At 42.3% G+C, this 20,983-nt stretch overlaps 1 protein-coding gene across 1 annotated transcript in view; it reads left to right on the forward strand.

Annotated features, from left to right (window-relative positions):
- Positions 1–6,358: 6,358 nt before the first annotated feature.
- lsp1a (lymphocyte specific protein 1 a) overlaps positions 6,359–20,983 on the forward strand; it is a 29,403-nt gene continuing 14,778 nt past the window's right edge. Inside the window, 4 exon segments of the mRNA XM_018704702.2 lie at positions 6,359–6,715; positions 17,210–17,356; positions 20,416–20,587; positions 20,590–20,817. Of these exon segments, the coding sequence (XP_018560218.1) occupies positions 6,657–6,715; positions 17,210–17,356; positions 20,416–20,587; positions 20,590–20,817 (606 nt within the window). The 5' untranslated portion in view covers positions 6,359–6,656.

Genomic DNA, 20,983 nt, shown 5'->3' on the forward strand with positions numbered 1-20,983 from the left:
ACCTGTGTTCAATAGTCCTGTTTTGTTCGGTCTGGATTCAGGTGACTTTGGTCTCCAACTGCTGAACTCTGCACTGAAAATCCAAACATCACCATAACCAACCATCAGAACATCGCCTCATGTCCTGGACTGCAGGGAGCCGCTGCCCATCGAGCTGATTATAATGTTCAGAGACTCCAGGATGAGGAGGTTCCTCTGCAGACACACTCCAGGTTAGTAACTCACCTTCCAGGTCATTAAACCAACCAACACCTCCGAACACAAAGCTTGTGTTTTTAAAATGTAAAGACTGCAGAGACAAACCGCGAGAAAAAGAAAAACTAGAGTTAGTGAGAAAGGTTCTGTAATGAGCCGGGTGTCAGCAGATCTGTGCTGGCATGGAAACTCGTCTTTATTTACCACCACAGGCAGAAAAAACAACGGGATCATGTTCTCAAATAAAAAGCCCTCAAGGGGATCAGCAGCATAAAACAGTGTTTACAGTACACGGCAGCAGATATTCACCCTGTCATCTACAGCCTCACATCTTTGTCTTCAGATCAACTTTCCCTTCGTCAGCTTCCCACGTTTGAAACATTTGAGGAAGCTTTTACGTGTCTTAAAAAAGGCGGTTGCTAACGAGTGTCTAAATGAGACTACAGAGGTTGTCGGGGACGTTAACATGAAAACCCATCTACTCACCAGTCCACCTTTACAGCCTCGTTGTGTTTCTACTCACGCTCTTTCAAACTCTCACTAACTTTCTAAGAAGAAAGGCTTTTGGTAGAAGAGCTCAGAGCTAAATGAAATGACCAGTTGGAAGCTTAGTGGTGGAGACGTTGACGTCATGTGACCGTGGTGTAGTTGGTTTATAGCCTAACATTAGCTTCTTACTTCTGGAGGTTGGATTTAGGCTTCAAACATCAGAACAGTGGTTTATTTTCTAGAATAATCCAAAACACAATGAAAAGATCTCATTGTTTTTTTTGGATACTAACATCATCCAGAAATATTCGACTCAGCTTTGCTGTGAGTAGTTAGAATGTATGTTTGGAAAATCTGTAAACCCAGCTAGATAAACTCGTAGTCATTAAATCAAAAAAAGGTTCAAAGCTTCACACTCTGTATGTCTGTCATATCAGATCCAAAGCTGACTGGTTGATTTATTTTCAATGAACTTGTGACTGAGTGTAAATTCATCCGTCAGAGAGGGACTCTGTGCTGTTTAGCTTTCGGTGTCAGGTGAGGAGATCTCTGGCTGTTGAGGCCCTGAGAGGAGGTGCTCTGAGTGGGAGGTGATGAGAGCAGCTCTGGCATCAGATGGAGGCGAGGCAGGAACACATTCTGGGTCGCAGGTCAGCACTCCCTGAGCTGGCAGGGGAGGATCGCCGCAGCTCTAATGGATCAACAGCAACTCCCCAGTCTGACCTCTCCTCCGCTGAGGAGTGAGGGAGGAGGGGGGAGATTTACAGGAATGAGCTTGCTCTTTTGTTCCAGAGGACCTGGAGCTTTAATCCTGATTTAACCAAAGACGCAAAACAGAGACTTTTTAACCTGGAAAACCTGAGCCTCTAGGATTACTCCTTCTGGATTATACTCGAAGAAAAAGTGACATTTTTGACTACATGGACTTTATTGTTTTAGTTCTGGCCCTGATTCATGTCAGTAATGATAATATTTCTTGCAGTAAAGTCTGGGTCTCAGACACTTATTTAAACTAAAGAATCAGAGAGATTTAGAGATGAACTGTCTCTACAGACCGATTTTTGTAAGAAGTTATTAACCAGAACTTTGTGAACACTGGTTTAATCTAACAATAGTTTGTCCTGAAAAGTAATTACAGCTGTGATTTAAGTCTGAGTTCCCTGTGTCTCATGAAAAACAGGTAAAGGGCATAATATTTACTAAACAGAGACGTTCTGCTGCAGATCGGATCAGTTTCGTACTAAATTTGTAGTCCTCGTGGGGTCAGAAAAAGCGACAGCGACACCATCTTACAGGGTGTGTAAGTTCCTGGATGCCAGTGATTTCAAACTCTGTCTATTAGCTTGTTGCATCTACCCTGTCACATCCCCATACTGCCCCTACTGGTCATTCACATATTGCGTCTAGCTGTGAATCTGTGCATTTAACCTTTGAATCCTTCAAAGCTACTCTTGTGGTGTCCCAGAATAAAAACATAGAGCTGGAAATTAGCATTATAGGTCCTGTTTAATGAGTCAGTTTTAGAGAGCAACTCATGATCCTCTTACAGAATATTTCTGTGATCTGGATTTCATCGTGTAAAATCTAGAAAGACTCTGTGTGAACAAGCAGTGGGTTAAACTCTGTAAATACAGCTGTGATATGTGCCTCTGATCCTACAGTAGATCAGAAACACGTCACCTGTTAAATGTTAAACAGCAGCAGACTGATGGTGGTTTTCCACTGATCCCTGGCATCAGCAGATAACCTCCAGCAGCAGCTCAGGCTGTTTGCTTTGAGCTGAGAGTGAACCAACAGACTGAGAGTGTTGTTCCTCTGCTGATGGATGGAGGTGTTTGTTCTGCAGCAGTGAAGGTGGAGATAAAACACCACTGTTTGCCTCTGTGATGGACGACGGAGGCTGAGTCCAGGGCAGAAACTGAGCTACTGAGGTGGAACAGTGACTTTAGAAAGAAAGAAACTGAACTGAGAAAGGAAAGAGGAAACTGAAAAATAAGCATATCATTAAATCTAAAACATTTGATTCTCTAATTTATGATTTAGTTTGTAAAATGTTCAACTTTACGTACTGTCCAATATCACTGAAGGAATTAGTATAATCTGAAATGTTAGAAATTGTAATTTTAAGTCACTATAATGAGAATAAAGTAAGAGTTTCCTGAGAAAAAGTTAATTTAACATGAAGAAACATTGAAAATTTCAAGATGATTAAATAACATAAAATATGTGTTTATGTAAATTTGAGAGGATTATCTTTCTGAACAAAATGTGTAGAGAGTTATGCACAGAGTTTATTTACTGTGATAATTCAAAAACCAACAAAAAAATCCAGTTTTTTGTCAAGAGAACCAGGGTGATGCTAACATCTTTGTTTTACAATATTACGACTTTATTGTCAAAATATCAGCTTTGTTTTTTCCACCAAGGGAAAGTAAAATTTCAAGATCAAACCTTTTATGGTCGCAGTTTAATTTCTGTAACCAGTGGAAATAGCTAGTATAGTTAGCTTTTTGTCAAGAGAACTGGGACGATGCTAATTTACGAGTTGGACTACAAAAATACGACATCCCTGCTCAGTTTTAACATACAACATTTTGGTTTTTACATCTTCATCTTGAAATATGGAGTTTTAATTTTAATTTTTTAATTTTATTCTTAAATATTACGACCTTTTTCTCCACAAAACAGCTGTTTTTTTCCCCCCAAGAGAGTTTTTCAGAAAAGTATGAAAACATCCACAGAAATGTTTTAAACCACTTTTTAAGTGAATGAAGATTTTTTACGATCGACCACCATGAGCAGCTGTGTGATCAGGAACCAGGGAATGGTGTGAATCAGCAGACGACTGAAGACCAAAGAAATGCAGACGACCACACAGGAATTATCGTCCCTGCTGTCATTAACTTGAGCTTTTTCATTTGTGTAATTAAAGTGAGCTTTAGTATGAATCATAATTGGTTATATCCTCCTGCAGTTACTGCTCTGAACAGCTGAAACTTACTTCTGCATTAATGTAGGAAAGTGTTTTACAGCGAAGAAATGTCAGAGTCGTGGTTGGACGTCCTCAGCAGTGTAAATCATTGAGACGAGCAGCTTTAACCACGAGAGCTCTGCCAGACGTCCAGCTGTTTCCTCAGCCAAGAAGTGGAGGAGATTAAAACTGTTTCTCCACCACAGACAGAGTTAATCTGCAGCTTTGACCACAAGACCTCATCACTCTGCGGTCCAACACCAATACTCGAGCAGAGAGAACATGTCTCCTGATTGAAACTGAAGTGGAAACCCACCGCGTCATGTTGGGAAACACTCAGGACAGGGCAGTGAACGCCTCATCTTCTTCCAGTAAACTCTGCTGTAATCCAGACTGAGCTGGGCTCCTTAACAGAAACAGTTGGATAAACCGTCACAGGCTGATATTGTAGCCTTGATGGCCAGTTCACACAGAAGTGTCCACCGGTGTCTATCGCAAGCACCAAGTATATTTTTACCACAGCAGCTTGTGTCTGTGAAATGTGACATTAACTTGTGAATATGTACTCATGCCTCTTTTTATTGGCAGTTGACGGAAGGCGAGGGTGGCTCTTCTCTGTTGTGCTTCAGGTTTTCCACCTGGCAGCAGAGCAGGTGGGCTTTGTTTCCCCTCGTCAGATCACCTGATGTCAGATCAGTTTTTTTAGGAGAAACCATCACTGCTGTTGTCCAGCCTTTCACCTTTTAGATCTGTTTGTTTAAGAGCGTCTGATTGTCAAGGTTGTGTTCAGGTCAGGCTGTGTTTGTTGGAGACAGCAGCTCTGTTTTATGAGCTCGAACATGAGGGGAGGGTGGGGCGGGGAGTGTCCACGCTATGAATTCACTTCCCAGAGTGCCCCTTTGTCTGATGTGCCACCAAGCAAAGACTTACTTGAGTGTGTTACCGTAGTAACGGCGGCGTGTTGAATGTGTGAGCGTGAGGGTTTTTTTTGGAGAAGGGGGTGGGCGAAGACAAAGACGCACAGTTTGTTTGTCGAAGTGTGAAGGGCAAAGAAAAGGTTTCATGACCTGCGAACGATCAGCAAACAGCCTGCGACGAATTCAGCCGAGCTGGAAATCATACAGGTGGTGTTTAGAGCTGGAGAGTAGTCAGAAATAAAGCTTCACGTTGCTGTTTTTCTGCATTTTTACATCAGTAAGAGTCAAACTGTGTAACTCATCTCCTTCTCTTCTATTTTAATGGCGTCCAACAACTTCTAATATTTGCAGTAGTGGATGGAAAAGAGAATTAATTCACATTTTCTATTGCAAATTATCTGAAACTATGATTAAAGTTGTTGAAACATTTGGACAGCAACTTCTAGAAAGAGAAAAGACCCATCAAAAGGAAAACAACATAGTCAGATACTCGATAATGATCATGATAATGCTAACCTCTGCAGACTGTTCTATGATAACACAGACCACAGAATAGATGCTGTTTTTCTTGGGAGTCTCTGTCTCTGTTTTTTCAGCTTTGGACTGAGCCAGACTACAGTTTCCCCCTGCCTCCAGTCTTTATGCTAAGCTAGGCTAGACGGGTTCTTGACGCACAGATATGAGATTGTTCTGTAAACTTTAGATACTTGAAAACATTCTACATCTGATGTTATGTTACTTTTTAACACTGTGATATTTATACTTTTCCTTTAGTAAAGACTGTTGGTCTGTGTCAGGAAGCAAACCTCAGTGTCACTTTTTCCAAAAGTCTCCGCTCTGTTTCTGTTTACACAACAACAGTTTTGCTAAAAACTGAAAAGTTTTTCCTTTGTGTTAAAAAAAAAAAAAAGCGATCAATTCACACATCAGTCATTATTTTGAATTGTTGAATTTTGTTTTGAGTACTTTCTCACAGAACGCAAAAGTTACACAAAAAATTAGATCCCAGTAGTTGTTCCTCCTCAGATGTGGTGCAAGCAGGACCTCAAAAACTGTCTCTCCGACATCCTAAAATATTTCTGCAGCTGCCCGTAGTGGAGCTTCAGCTCCTGTTTATTCGCGGGCGAGTATTTAGCACTCTGCATAGGTGGGGCAGTGTTGTCACAGTTTTCGCAAGAACTGCGTATTGCCAGTTTCCACAGTGATGGTAAGGCTGGCCTTTTCCAAAGATTACACAAAGGAACCTGGCTTCAAAAGTTCGCGTTTTCAGGGCCCCTAAAACGCTGCCGTTGTGTGAACCAAAGTCCAAACCACAACAAAGGTTTACCTAAAACGCAGCCCGGGAGTTTTCAAACTAAAACAGGTCCAGCAGCGTTTCCAAAAGTCTCTATGGCGTAGCGTGGACTCCAGGCGTAACCATAGCAACAGTGATGAGTTTCAATGATGGATGCAGCCTGAGTTAGAGATAATAAACACATTCCCTTTGTTTTCCTCCTGATGTTTTCTGCTAATCTGCTGCTTTGACGATCAGAGGCAGATTGAAATGTTGGGGAGAGGACGGAGACAGTTCAGGAGTGGATTTTTTTTCATGTTTGAGGGAGGGGTTAGGAGGGAAAGGGGGCTATCATCTTTCATTCCCCCCTCAGGGAAGACCACATGACCCAGCATAACGGAGAGAGGCAGCGAAGAAAGAAAGAGAAAAAAAAAGAGAGAGTAGAGAGAGATGTTGGGCCCCGCCGCTCTGAGCTCTTCAATGAAAACCACATGTAGGACAGAGGGAGGGGGCAGGAGAGGAGGGGGGAGTGTAATGACTAAAAACCCAGCCTCCCAGAGACAGAGGAGCGAGTCACTCTCAGCTCCGCTGACATTCCCAACAAGCATTGCAGGGGAGGAAACTGTGTGTGATCCACAGCGAAACACACACTGAGCGTCAGGCTTCGTTACAGCTGCAGGAAGAGAACGAGTCGAGGTGGAGGCTTAAACTGAGAGAAGAAGAAGAGGAGAAAACTGTCCTGAGTGATCTGTGTTTGTTTCTTAACAGAAGAAGAAGAATTAGACGTAGAAGAAGAAAAAAAGAGGCCGACATGTCCAACGCACTGCTGAGGAGAAACTCCAGCAAACAGGGTTTACAGAACCTGATGAGGTACGTGGTCGATGTGTTTCTGTTTGTTTCTGCTGCTGCACAAAGAGAGAAGCTGCTGCAGGTTAATGTTTAAACACAACACCACACACTGATTCAGGCTGTGCAGAGATGAAGGTTACACTGTGAGTTTTACCCTGAAATTTGGAGGATAAAGAGGATTGTTTTCATGTTTTTTGTTAAATGGGTACAGTGGGATTACTGGGAGAGTTTTGGGTCACGCAGGGCTGTCGGGGGGATTTGGTTCTTGCTTTTTAATCACCTCCTTTTACGTGAATTAATCAGAACAAAGAAACAATATTAAACCAGTTTTTCTCAGAGTGTTTAATTAATGTCACAAGAAATGTCAGACTTTTTTCAGTCCAGACTAACTCAGAGGTTTCGGACGACCCCGAGGTTTCTCCATTTCACTGAGAGGGGAAGGGGTGTCGCTGACCTGTGACAGAGATGAAAGGTCACCAGAGTCGACCTTTTGTTTTTACGGGTGGCGGCCTGTCTTGTGGGGAAGATGTGGTGTTATTTTTTTTGATCCTGTGTCAGGCTGAAGTGTCGCTCCTCAAAGGAGATAACAGTTCCTTCTGCTGCTGTGTTCATGCTCAGACTGTGGCAGTAGGGCTTTTGGCTTTTTGTGTAAGATCGGATTGCTGTGATATAGAGACGTGACATGTTGGACCGCGGCCAATCTCAACCTGCTTTTCACAACTTGTGTGATGTCCGGTGGTGTAAAAGTAAATTTTCTCACTTTCCCATTTTCTACTACTTTACACTCTCTCCCATAAATCACCTCATGACCCTTTAGATTTATCCGGTGTCTTTGGAGGGGCCTGACCCTAGGTTGGGAACCACTGGACTAAACTATCTAACTGTATCTGATGTAGTTAAAACCAGCTCCAGCTACTGATGATGATATATATATAATATATAGATGTTATATATATAAATGCAGCACTTTTATTTTTGACACTTTACATTTGACTGATGACACTTCTGTGCTTTTACTTTGGTAGGATTTTTAAAGGCAGGGTTTGTATATTGATGTATTAGTCTTTCTGTCATGAGTCATCTTGCAGTCTGATCCTGGTGAAATCAATAATAAGCAGAGTCTGCAGACATCAGGAATAAAAATAAGGTTCGACCACGACATTTGGTTGTTTTAGTTGGATCTGTTCAGATCCACCACAGTTTGGATCTGACATCATTACTCTGATTCTGGTCTGACCATCCTCATGTCTCTTAAACTTCGAGGCTCTAGAAACTAGACTTTAAAATAAAGTTTAGTCTAGGTGGTCCAGCAGCAATCAACGGCTTCACTGATAATTCAGATTTTGTTTACATAGACGAAGAGAGATCAATGTGTCCTGGCCTTTTCTGGCTCATATTTATCAAGTCCTGTTCATGGTTTCTGTCACAGTTACTAAGTTAAAATCACTTTAATTAAATTCTCTTCAACTGTACTGTCATTAAACTTGTGTACGACAAAACATAGCTTTAAGTCTTTGTGCTTAAAAGTTAAATGTAAAACTAAAAGTTGTCCCTGTCGTATGTGTTGACTTTGCTCTGACTCAGGAGTTTGTCTATAGAAGCTGATTCATGGATTTGTTACTGTGTTTGAGTTACTGCCCTGTCAGTCCAGTCAGGGCGTCTCAGTGAGTGTGGAAGTGTCATAATCAGTGACCTCAGTGTAAAACCTCTGAGTCACAGTGTGTTTATGAAGTAGATTACAGCGTCTCACTCTGATTCAGTCCACTCAGCAGATGGCATCGGTCTGGAGGAGCTGACATCATGGCATCAACGCTGAACTGGTTTACATCCATCACCCTCTCTGTCAGGCAGTGTGATTCATTCTGCATTCTTAGGTGTTTAACTCTGACGAAGTTCAGTCTCTTCTGTTATTATTTGAAATGTCTGATGAGTTCCAGCTTCTCAGATGTGATGATTTGAAGTTTTCTTGACAGCATGAATCTGTTTGGGTTCTGGACTGTTGGTCAGACAAAATAAGACATTTGAAGACGTCAACATATTTTGAGCATTTTCAGTATTTTCTGAATTTTATAAAACAAAACAAGAATCAAGAAAGTGATCGGCCGATAGAAGGATCATTTAAATAATCAGTTGTTCAGTTTCATTTTGTTTTCTTTGTTGTTTTCTTCAAGTATTTCAGTGGTTTCAAGCGACTTCAAGGTCCATTTAGAAGAAGTTCTGGAACTGTTGATCATACCACATGACTTTTATCAACAGTGCTTGGTCGACACACAGCGACGTATTGTTAGATGTTCCCAAACCTTTAGTTGTCGTAGAGGATTTTTAGTCAAACTGGAGTTTGGTTCATGTAGTGTGCAGGGTAGTGGAACAGGAGCATTTGATTTTTTATGTCTTTGTTGTTGTTATACTCTACGTGGTAACCTTACATGGTCAGACCTGTACTGCAGAAGGGTCTGGCTGTGGTCTGGTTTGTCTGAGTCCTTGACGCAGCAGCACCATCGTAAGATAACTGCTGTTAAAATGGCTAATTCACCATAAAGAAAATGCCACAAAAAACAGTGAAAGACCATCTGATTACACAATCTAAATCTTCATCAAAGCTTCACAATTTCAGTGTGTAGGTTACAGATCGGATGTTGTTCATAGCGAAGGGTTGCTCAGGTTAAATGGCTAATTTACTTTTCTCACACCACCTGCCTTAGTTTTGAAAATATTTTTGGTCGTGGTTGCATCACCTGACCAGTGTTGTTGTCTGTAACTGATGTTGAATGTGCTGTAACCTGAATACAACATGAAGCAGACTCCAGCCCAAAACGTTATCAGATCATGTGGCGTTCAGGGCTGGCACGCAGCCAGGCCGATCTGTTTTTAATCAGCTTTTTCTGAGAGACAAACACACCTCCCCCGTTACCTCCCCACCCTCCATACCCATCACCCCCTGCCAGTGGTGACGTCACCCAGGAGGCATACCTGCTTCAAAACAAACACACCCGCTGTGACCTCTGACCCCTGAATCCCCACACACATGGGTGGGTTTCCTCACTGTTTATGATACAGGCAGATAAGACACTGGGGAATGTTTTTGGTGGGGGTATAGAGTGGTGAGTGACGGGAAGGGGGGTTGCTGAACTCCCCCCTCCCTCTGTAGGTCTGCATTAAAAGACCAGAGGGAAAGTAAACAGCAGGGTTTCCTGTCTCCAGGGGTCGTATCTGTTCGAGCAGATGACAGGTTTTTATCTCTTTGACCTACCTCAGTGATGGACTTCAGTTGGATGACGTGATGCTGAAACTGTCCTAAACATGCAGACATGCTGAAACGCCTTCTAGAGTTCGTCATCAGACAAACTACAACTAAAGGAGAAGATCAGTTCAATAAGGACACAACTGGAGGATTAGAGTTGACTGATGTGAAGCATTTTCATTAAGTGTAGGCCAATATGAAGACAAGAGGAGGAGAGGATCCCCTGGAGTCCAGACACTGGTGGTGGTGGTGGTGGAGTAAAGTTTCTGAACATCCTGGAGGTCGTAGACGCCGAAAGATAAGATTAGGTACAATGTCGACATGGTTGTGAATGTACAGCAGGGAGAGAGCAGAAATCCACCTACACATGGAAAAATCGGCAACATGTTAGAGAAATGATCTTAATAACTGGAATTTGGAGTGGACTAGAATTCCTCAGTTGGTTTTGAAGATTTGTTGCTGTTGCTGAATGGGCCTACCTGGCACAGGCCCAGTGGTCCAGGAGGTCATCAGGAACACACTTAAAGTCTTCACACACTGGGGGTGTTTTTTTGTGTGATTAATTCAAACTTTTGAACTGTTTTTGTCATGAGTACTTTTACACAGAACGCAAATATTACATAGCAGGAAAGGTCAGTTTGTCTGAGCTTTAGCACCGTAAATAAAGTCAACCAAAAAAGTCACAGACTGTCACAGACTGCTCTGGGACAGAGGCGCTAGCTTCTATATTGTATATTGGCGGGTGAGTATTTTCCACTTTTGCATTGCTTATTTGCATCGTGCGGTATTTGTAAAGCCCTTCATGTCAAGGAAAACATAGAATTCTTTGATTCGAACAAACTTTTCTGGTTCAAAACCAATTGGAATGATCCAAATGGTTCAAATTTAGGTGCATAAACCCGAACAGAACCTGGTCCACGTTGGTGGAAAAGCAGTAATAAAGACAAAATGACCACAGAGACTCTGGGGGTCCCGTGTAGGAGGAGTGGCTGCCTTTTACCCATCTGCACATTAAGTACTAGTGGTAGTGGACTGATGATGCTGTAAGAAATACAGGTACTCTGGAGTTCTTCACGTTTACATGAGGGATGGGTCAGGGCAAATTACATAATCTGTGTGATTTTGTTATTTCTAGGAACAAATGAAGTAATATGGGGGCATGAATTACTGATGTGGGAACTAAATCAGAAATATCCGCCCTGACATGTATAAGTTTTCTTTGGTGAATAGTTTCCCAGCTTCTCTGGTCTCAGGAAAACTTTCAGGGCATTGACCTCTTCACCTCTTCACCTCAGCTCCCTTGTTTTTTCTGCTGCTTGTAATTTTTGGCCACTTTAAAGACAAAATAGAGCATCAGATGCCAAGTTTATTTTCTTTGGTATTAGAGAAAGATGCCCTTGCTGCATTTTTTGGACTTTGCGTAGGTTTGAACCAGAGTCTCTGAATTGTTTTTTTTGTCCTGTGAGATGAAGTTTTTCTTCATTCTGATGTGTTTTAAAAAGGCTGCAGATTTTTCTTCCCTTTCCTCCAGTAAAAATCCTCAGTGCAAACAACAAACCTGCAGGGTTCAGTGGACCATTTGTGCTCTGCATGGGGGGGCATGGACACCCAGACATTCAGCCATAACACGGTGATGTCTGCTGTTGGTCTCAGGAGGAGGGGGGTTTGTTGGACTTCTGGCTGTGACAACTGGTGTCTGACTGCAGCTTGTGGCTGACTTGTTAGGAATATATGATGCTCTGTCCTCTCTCTGGTTATTTAATTGGTTATTTAACTAAATCAGGATGAGTTTCTTTTGCTGTCGCTGATCAGGAAACTAAACAATGTCTTGATTAAAATGGAAATCAGAGTTATGGGAAAAATGTATGACCAGAGAGTTGCTCAAACAAAGGTAGAAATTTGTTCACTCTGCCAGCAGCACATAAATATCAGGGTCCAGATCTGGGTCTAGGTCTGGGTCTGGACACCTTCTGTCCATTTTAAAACTGCTGCAGCAGCTGTGAGACACATTAAAACCAAGACATGCAGCAGTTTTGACTCTACTCGTCCTGAAGCCCCCGGCTCCTTCCTTACAACTCGTCTGGTGACTGCAGTGTTTTTTGTTTTTTTTTCTTGGAAGTGGCGTCTTTTTGTTGTTGTGTCAGAGTGATTCAGTGCCCTCCGTTGCCCCAACTTGTTTCAGTACAGTGGTGACTTCATCTCGCAAACGTCTTCCCACCGTCCTCGTCTGTCCTGCAGAGCCTGGGCCAGCTTTCAGGCTGAAAGGAAACCATGTTATTATTGTGTCATTCAACCGAGTCATCCGGCCCGATGACAGCATGTGTGCTTACAAAAGAACAGATGAGGGTTTAATACTTTCAACCAGTTTTTTTATCCCCTCCTCGCAGAGAAGGATCCCTCTTTCACTCTGGTTCCAGGTGAAATGTTACTGGACAATAATGTCAAAGCCCAAACAAGTGCAGGCAGATTGTGTCTTAGTGGCTCTGTTGGCAGGTGGTGCAGCTTTCATCTGGTTTGTGGGTACATATGTGCGTCGTGTTTCTGGTTTTTGCTGTTGGTTGCTTCTAATTTTGGTGATCACAGTGGGGTCATGGTTTCTTTTTCTTTTACAGTATAAAGTCTTTGTGCCACAAAATCTGTTAGCAACCAGCTGCGTCTCCAAAACACCGGAGAACTGTTTGTCACTTAAAGAAACAGTCCTTTCTTTGGGATATCATTTATCCATTTCTTTGTCATGTTCTCCAGTGTCAGATGAGAAGATGGAGATTGGCCGGGATGTAGTAGTAACAGCTACTTTCATTATTGATTAATCTGCTGATTCTTCTCTCGATTTTCCAGATTAGTCATTGACAAAAAATGGTAAAAAAGTTTTTAAGAATTTCCTAAAACCAAATCAAAATTCTAGTTTTGACCAAACAGCAGAGATACTGAGTTTATTATCATATAAAACCATCTAAGATGCTGGCGCCTCCTCAGATGGCGCCATTTGCTGAATTGGGAAATCGTTCTTCCGACTTTGGTGTGTTTGTGTGCTTTTAAGTCAGAATGTGGAAATGTGGAAATGCACCTCTACATCCCCTGAAACCACCAAAATGTTGATTTATCTGACTTGTTTTCAGGGTTTCTGCTAATAAATAACTTTTCTAACTAATCTAGGTTAACGTTCATGGGCAGCAGCTAACGGTTACAACAACAAAAAAAATGCAATATGCAACACAGGAATTTGCATTATTAATCAAACAAACCAAACATTTACCACCATGTTTTTGTGTATATGATGACAACAACTCTGCACATCATGTACCAAGATTTTCACAGACTTTTCAAGCTGTTGTGCTGATTTGAGGGGTTGTTCACATGAAATTTCACAGTTGGGAATTAATTTTCACCAGTTATTCTGACACCACATGAACGCACCAATAGCTTCAGTAATAAAACATACAAAGTGAAGTGAATTCCTTCCTTCAGAAAACAAAAGATCTTAAAATACTTAAAGAACCACAGGAACCATACCTCTGTTTCTTTGACTTCTACCTGCACTTGTCTGTTCCCTCATGTTGATTTGTCAGCTTAGGGATCAGGTGTTTCTTTATGAAAAGCTCCTGTCAGTCAAACAGACCTCCAGGGCTCAAGCACACTTTGTCAGCTGTTATGTGAGGGAACGTTTGGGGAGGTAGCATGCTCAGTCTTGCCTCTGGTGTCAGTTTGCAGAGAAAACAACAAACTCAGGACAGACAACAGAAAACCTGCTCGACTCCTGTGCATGTTGTTACAGTTACAGTTACGATACAGTCCAGATCAGCTCTGGGTTTTGGGCAAGTTGGAAGATTTCTGGCCTGTCGCGATGATTAGATGACTTGGGTTTTGATAGAACGCAGGACGAGGAGGAAGTAAAGCTGCCGGTAATCCCGGTACTTTAAAATCAGTCAGAGTGGGGGATTAATCATTTAGTATCAGATGTTTGAGCCGGTGCCAGGTTATGACTGAATCCCACAGCGCTGATTACAGAACGGAGACGTGATGAGAGGGCAGAGGAGGCTGAGTTCAGCTCTGAGCAGATTTCAACACCCAGGCTACTAATGACACAGAATAAAGTTCAGAGACAGTCTTTAAGCATCGCCTATGCCTCACTGGTCACGGCTCACACTGGTCCTCAAAGTATTTATTGGTAGTCATAGGTCAAATATAAAATTTTGGTTTGAAGCTGCCAATAACAATAAACATAAACAGTATTTTTTTTATTTCCCTTGCCACTATAGTCTTGTTATTGGAGTTAAAAGGTTTCTGAAACAGCCTGTGGATGATAATGAGATATGGAAGTCCATTTCTGCAAATGGACTCTCAATATAAAGAGTTTGTATCTTGAAATAATGAAAAACTTTCTTGGTGTAAATGGGCTTCCATACATACTAAAAGTTTGTACAAACCAACATGAATTTGTAGGTCTAACTCCCAGCAAGTGCCAGGAAAAGCTTTTATTTTGAAAGCCAGCTGCCTATCTGCTGCTCCCCACATCTCTAAAACAAACAAGTTTCCCCTCCGCTCTCTCTCTCTACCCGGCCTCTATCAGAGTTTTTTGGGTCATATCGGTGAAGACACCCGGCTGACCCACATCCAGCTGTGCACCGGCCTCTCCACCTCTGTCCCTTCACTCATTTCCTCTCTGCTCGTCCTCGCCTGCCTGCCAACAGGAAGGACAGAGTAGAGGAAGCAAAACGGAGGAGGAGGAAGTGAAGCTGATGCTGACGAGTGTAGAGTTTTATCAGCTTCGTGACCTCTGAATCTCTGAAAGATATTTTTAGGGATTTCAAAAGGTCTAGAAAATTGCTGCGCTCCATTTGTCAGCGTCAGTGTACTGTTTGTTAAATGGAGCACAAGCAGTAGCAGGTGGTGTAGATGCTGTGGTAATGTTAAATAGAAACTTTTCACAGCTTGAAAGTGTCAACAGAGACACTTCAGTGTGTTTCCCATTGGGATTCAGCCACAACAAGCTGCATGAAATCAGTGTTTGTCTCCACCTGTTGAATCTAAGTCCAGTATTTCCTCTCTTTTAGCTCAGTTTTTGGTCTCCACCACCTCCTGAAGGAAATATCTGGATCTTTAGCTTCTAAATGCTCCACTATGTTCACCAGATGGTCTCTAACTGTGTCTGCTGTTTGCTGCTAAGCAGGTAGTGTTTTCTGCAGCTTTCTCCTCATTATCTGCCTGCACCACCTGAAAAATAGCATTTTCAGTGGTTATCCTCATCCCTTGTGAGTCACAGTCCTCCTTCACCAGCTGCAGGAATTAAACCTGGACTTCAAAAAGTTCCATCTTTAAATTGTTGCTTGTTTCAATGCTAACAGCAGCTTGTCATATTTGGACTCTCAAATTAAGTTCTTACTTTGAAAAACCTAATGTAATAAAAGCTGAAAAACAAACTACAGTAATGGAAAACAATGACAGTGAGGGAGATGATCATAAATCAAGATGACGCTGAAACCAAACTAATAAAGATGATGCATCGTCGTTACTGAGAAGGTTTTTTGTTCCTGAATCTCCCAAAGTACAAAACCAAACCAGAACGGAGAACAAAGAAGAGCCTCAGTTTGTTCTTGTTCTAACTGCTGATGTAAATCTCTGATGAAAACACAGGAAGGACGAGGAGTCAAAGGAGGAGGCAGCTTTCAACTGAATGTAAACTGGACCTGAGAAAAGTGTAAAGATAAAAGCTTTATCTGTGATGATGCTGAGGGTCAGAGGTCACATCTACATCGATCCCTCTGTTAAAGAAAGTGGGGGAACAGATGGAGGCTGGGAGCCATCAGGGATCTATTAGTGACCCAGAAGCTAAATGTGAGTTTAGTAACTCGATTCCTGAGCAGCCACATGGAGCTTATTGATCTGTTAGTCCTGCAGACTCCCCCTCTGAGGCTCAAACAGGATAAACATCCACACAAACCACAGACCAGCAGCCCGTACCACGAAGTTCAACTTTCTCTTCAGGTTACCTGGCTTCACTGAGCATTCACACTGGTCATCCTGGATTACCAACAACACAGAGCTGGTTATCAACTGGTTAAAAAAGAACTGACTTACATCTGCAAATCCTATTTATGTGCTAATTTCAAACCTGTATAGTAGTTCACATCCATGGTTGCATGTTCTTCTATTTTCCTGACTTGACTCGTGTTCATGAGCAAACAAATGAAAAAATTATCATAAAACCATGGTGATCGATAACCTAGATGCAGTGTTTCCAGATTAGATCGGAGTGAAATTAGACAGTCTGTTTTTGCTATCACTACATTGCATCCCAAAGGTCTGGTATAAAACAAAGAAAGAAAATGTGTAAACACACTTGTTCCATGTCACAATTTACAACTGAGGTGATTAAAGCTCAGTGTTGGTGTTAATCAGGGCGTGTTCATGTTTGGCTCGTCATCTGTGGATAAATAAAGATCAGCAGTGTTTGTAATAAATACAGTGAAGTCATGCCGACATGAGGTGAAGAGCACGTGTGTTTATCCTGCAGATAAACAGACGCTGTCGTTTCTCTTCCGAGGCTCAGGCAGATGTTCTTCTTCAGCCTCTTCACAACTTAACACATTGATTATTCAGAAAGCAAGGAGGAGGCCTTAGAGACGACAGTGAATCAGGAATCTGTGTCGTCTTTGACAAATGTTTCTCATTTATTGTTTCCTAACCAGCATTGACAAAAGGAGTCATCTGTGTGGAGCAATATCACAATGGAAAAGTACTCATGTAAATGTGTCAGTGTTTAAGGGACTAAGTGAAGAAATTTAGGGGATTTTCTTTTTCTTTTGTATTTCTAATTCTGGGTTTTTCTCTCCAATGTTGTGTCATCAGGCTGAAGAACAGCTGCATTTACATTTTGAACAGAAATTTCTATCACTAGCTACAACAATATCAATCAGATCAATAGAGTTAATCCACACTATACTAGTAACCAATCAAAGTCACAGTCACATTGACACTTCTAAAACTACATGTAGAATATCTGCATTAGAACCTCCAAAAGACCCCTAGAAACAGAGGATCTATAGAAAATCCTCACTCACTACTACAACCCCTTAAAGGACCACTAGAACCTTCTTGTTGATGAAAATCATCCACAGAACCTCTTCAGTGATCACTTAAACCTTCTAAACAACCCCTAGAACAATCTAAAGGACCTCTAGAACTTTTTCAAAACTCATTGACCACCAAAATGAACTTTAGTACTGACCTGGAATCCCCTTAATTAACCACACTTTGTCGTCCCTCCTCCCCAGGCTGACGGCTCAGAGGAGCATCGAAGATGCCGAGGAGGTGGAGAGAGAGCGTCGTCGAAGAGCTCGAGAGGCTTTGCGCCGGCGAAACAGTGGCTCATCACCTGAAGAGTTGTCACCAGACAACGAGACGCCAACAGAGGAGAATATGTGAGTACAGACAGAGCAGAAAACTGAAACCCAGTCAGAATTTAAGCTTTTAACTTGGTCCAAACGATTCCTTTAACATCTTTAGGATCCTACAAATGATGATTTCCATGTTGCCTGTTTGGTTTGTACAATCAGTGGGTTAGAGAAGATTTAATGAGTCTTAAATAACAGACAGAGGCGAGAGACTTTAATCCTTCTTTGCGTCCTGTAAAATCTTGATCTGGTCTTGGTAAAAGATGCAAATGTAACAGCAAAGCGTGAATGAATTCCTCGTCCATGTAATCGTGGGAACTGAGGAAGTTATTAAGTGCAGAACATTATTCACTCACTCGCCTCATGTCCAACGACTTCCTGTACAAGCTGCTAACTGTGTGACTGTATTTTCTTTTTTTGGTGATAACTGCAAGTTAAAAAGTTTGTCGTCATGTTTCCCAGCTGTGAAACCCAAAGCTTGACATGCAGCGGCATTGGTTTCCCTCCTCCTCCTCCTCCCCCCTCACTGGTTTACAGGCCTTCATGGATGTCTGGTCACATAAAACAAATGTTTCCATTGGGAAAAGCTGAAAACAACTTCTCCCGTCTTGTTGACGTGAAGTCAAACACGCAGCTGTCTTCTCATTACACAACATCCAAAGAATGTTTACTACAAAGCCTCTCAGGGGAAAACTACCACCAAGTCAAAGCTTGCTGCGTTTCAGCCAACTTATAATTTCAGACTCTTAATTATAGCTTACACCTCCAACACCTTCTCCTCCGTCACATCACAGGCTCAGCTGGTCCCGGGCTGCGATCACTCGACGTGACGTTGCTCCTCTGCTGTAGTCTGTAATTGAAAGGTTTTCAGCTCAAGACACGGCGATGATGTAATTCAAGTTTGTATGTACAGATGTTGATTGAGCAAGAAGGTTTTTAAAATGTGAACGTAAAAAGAATCATACGATCATGCAATGATTTCTTGACAAACTGACAAGTAGAAAACAAACATGAACACTTGCTAAAACTTGAAATCTGCAATAGAAAATTGGATTAAAATAGGAAGGTGGAGGTGTTTTCTGACGGATGCATCTCATCATCAAAACATGCCAGAACCTTCATCGACTGATTCCCATCAGGAATCTGTCCAGGTGTCCACTTTACAGCTCAACAACTGACACACAGAAACAGAAACTCAACCACTCATTAAGGCTGATTAGCTTCTGAGAGATCAGGCAGAGACTCCCATCATGCAGCGGGGGGGACTCCACCGACCTGCCGAGCATCTTAATCATGTGGGGAATGCTGAGTGAATTCCTTTCTGCCAGCTCCTGGAAACACAAAACACACTTTGATTACTTTTTCTCAGCAGGAAAGAACAGCGGAGACACTCTGCTAATAGCCTGATGTTAAGTCCAGTTAATCAACACTTAGTTAATGCTCAGTTAATATTTAACACTTGATTCAAGGTTCAAAGGTTTAACAACAGTGAATTAGATGTTACTGCAGGGATTTCTAGTCAGAGCTTCAGATTTAACATCTGAAGAGTGTCAGTGGAAATGAACAGGAGGTCCAAAATGGCCTGAACCCGAACTGAGAAGGTGTCAGATTTCATTGTCAATGTTGGACCATTGTCTGGTTTATTCAGTCATCTAGTCTGATTTATGAAGAAGTTTCTCTCTTTCTCTCTGTAGTCAGGTTTCCTTCCAAATGTAGGACAAATATTTAACCAAATATTCAGAAAATCTACAGAAGGAAATTAATAATAATAATAATAATAAGAATTAAGCTCACAGCGATGGAGAACCCTGTGGAAATCTGACCTCTCTCCTCATTGCTCCACACATCTGATGTTTTTGTTGCTTCAGTGATACAAAAGGGACAAGAGAGTAACCAATGAGTTGCATTAACTAATGGTCAGTAATGGATGAGACTTTTCAGGAAATGCCCAAAAATTACAGATGTTTATGAAGCCCTATGGCAGTGGTAGTAATTATGACTTGTCCGTTGGGAGCCATGGAGGAAATGGGGGTTAGATGGACCAGGATGGATGGATCAACAACATCAGACTTACTTGAGAAAGGAGACCAGCATTCGTTTCCTGTTTCCAGCCGACAGTCAACATTGGTTTTTTTTAACCATGATCATGACTCTTCCCTGACCTTAACCAGGAATATTTTCCGAGGTCCAAGCTCGAATCAGGCATCTGATCAGGATGCCTCCTCAGTGCCTTCCTTTAGTGGTTGTGCGGACACATCTGGAAGGGAGGAGACCCTGAAGTACACCCAGAACTTGCTGGAGGGATTACATAACCCATCTGGCCAGCAAATGCCTCAGGATCCCCCAGAAGAAGCTGGAAAAGATTGCTGAGGAGATGGGATGTCTGAAATACCCTGCTTAACCTGCTGCCACCACAACCTGACCTGGATATGCAGAAGGAAATTGATGCATGGATAGATGGATGGATGGATGATCTCTTCCTAACTAAGTCCTCTTTGTGCTTAAACCTTACCAAACTTTAACGACAGTGGTGTCACATCATGAAACAGATACACCAATAATGGAGTCAGTTTCAACAGGGTTGGGTGGTAAAGATGCAGGTCCAGGCCAAGTTCAGGTCCCAGTTTTAGGTCTCACAGAACTCCAGTACGGTAAAGAAAATAAACTCTTCAAAATAAACATATCAAAGGATCCCAGTCAATTTCTAAACGTAACTGTGTGTGTTTCTGGCCAGTTTCCATTTCCTGTTTTTACTGATTGTTATTTCAGCTGCACTGGACGGTAATCATTCATTCATCAGCTGCACTCTGCTGCTAATGGCTCCGTGATTACAGAAACGTATTACACTGTTGTGTTTAATCTTCTGCACTCAGAGAAGAGACATGTTTGCATCCAACAGACTGATGTCTGATGTGTTTCAGGTGTGGAAAAACTAAAGCCTTCTGCACAAACAATCGAACAGAGTTTCTTACTTTAAATGTACCTGTTTAGATGATTATAACGTGGTCTGGATGCAGGTGCAAAAAGTAGGTACTTGTCAGTTAAATTCCATCCTGACTCTCCTTTCCCGTCTCGTCCCTCCTCAGATACGACACAGACTTGAAGCCGAGGAGCTCTCCGTCCCTGGAGGAGGACGAAGGCTTCAGCGACTGGACTCAGCGCAGAGAGAGACGGAGGCAGCAGCGCCTGCAGGAGCTCAGCCAGGGAGGCGAGGAGGACGAGGACGAAGAGGAGGACACGATAAACAAGGAAGCTGCATCCGTAAAGACGTCCAGGCCTCGTCCACATCCTCCAGCCGACTCCAGAGACAGGAGCAGGAGGAGACAGACAGGGCCAGGGTGGAGGCGGCGAGGAGGAAGGAACGTGAGGAGGAGGCGATTCGAGCCGAGAAGGCAAGGAGGGAGAAAGAGAGGGAAGAGGAGGAGAAGAAGAAGAGGGAGGAGGTGATGACAAAGAGGAGGGAGGAGATTCAGAGACCAAAAACAGAGGTAAGGCTTCCTCATGAAAAGGTACTAAAAGTTTAAATCATATTAGTCCAAGTTATATTTAAGTTATCCCAAACAAGTCCAAATAAAGTTTCAGCTTATTGAAGGCAAGTCCAAGACAGATACCATCATTTGAGACAGATCCAAGTCAAGTCTTAAGTCATTTGAC

This window comes from Lates calcarifer, linkage group LG10 (assembly GCF_001640805.2).
Source record: "Lates calcarifer isolate ASB-BC8 linkage group LG10, TLL_Latcal_v3, whole genome shotgun sequence".
Taxonomy (NCBI): domain Eukaryota; kingdom Metazoa; phylum Chordata; class Actinopteri; family Centropomidae; genus Lates; species Lates calcarifer.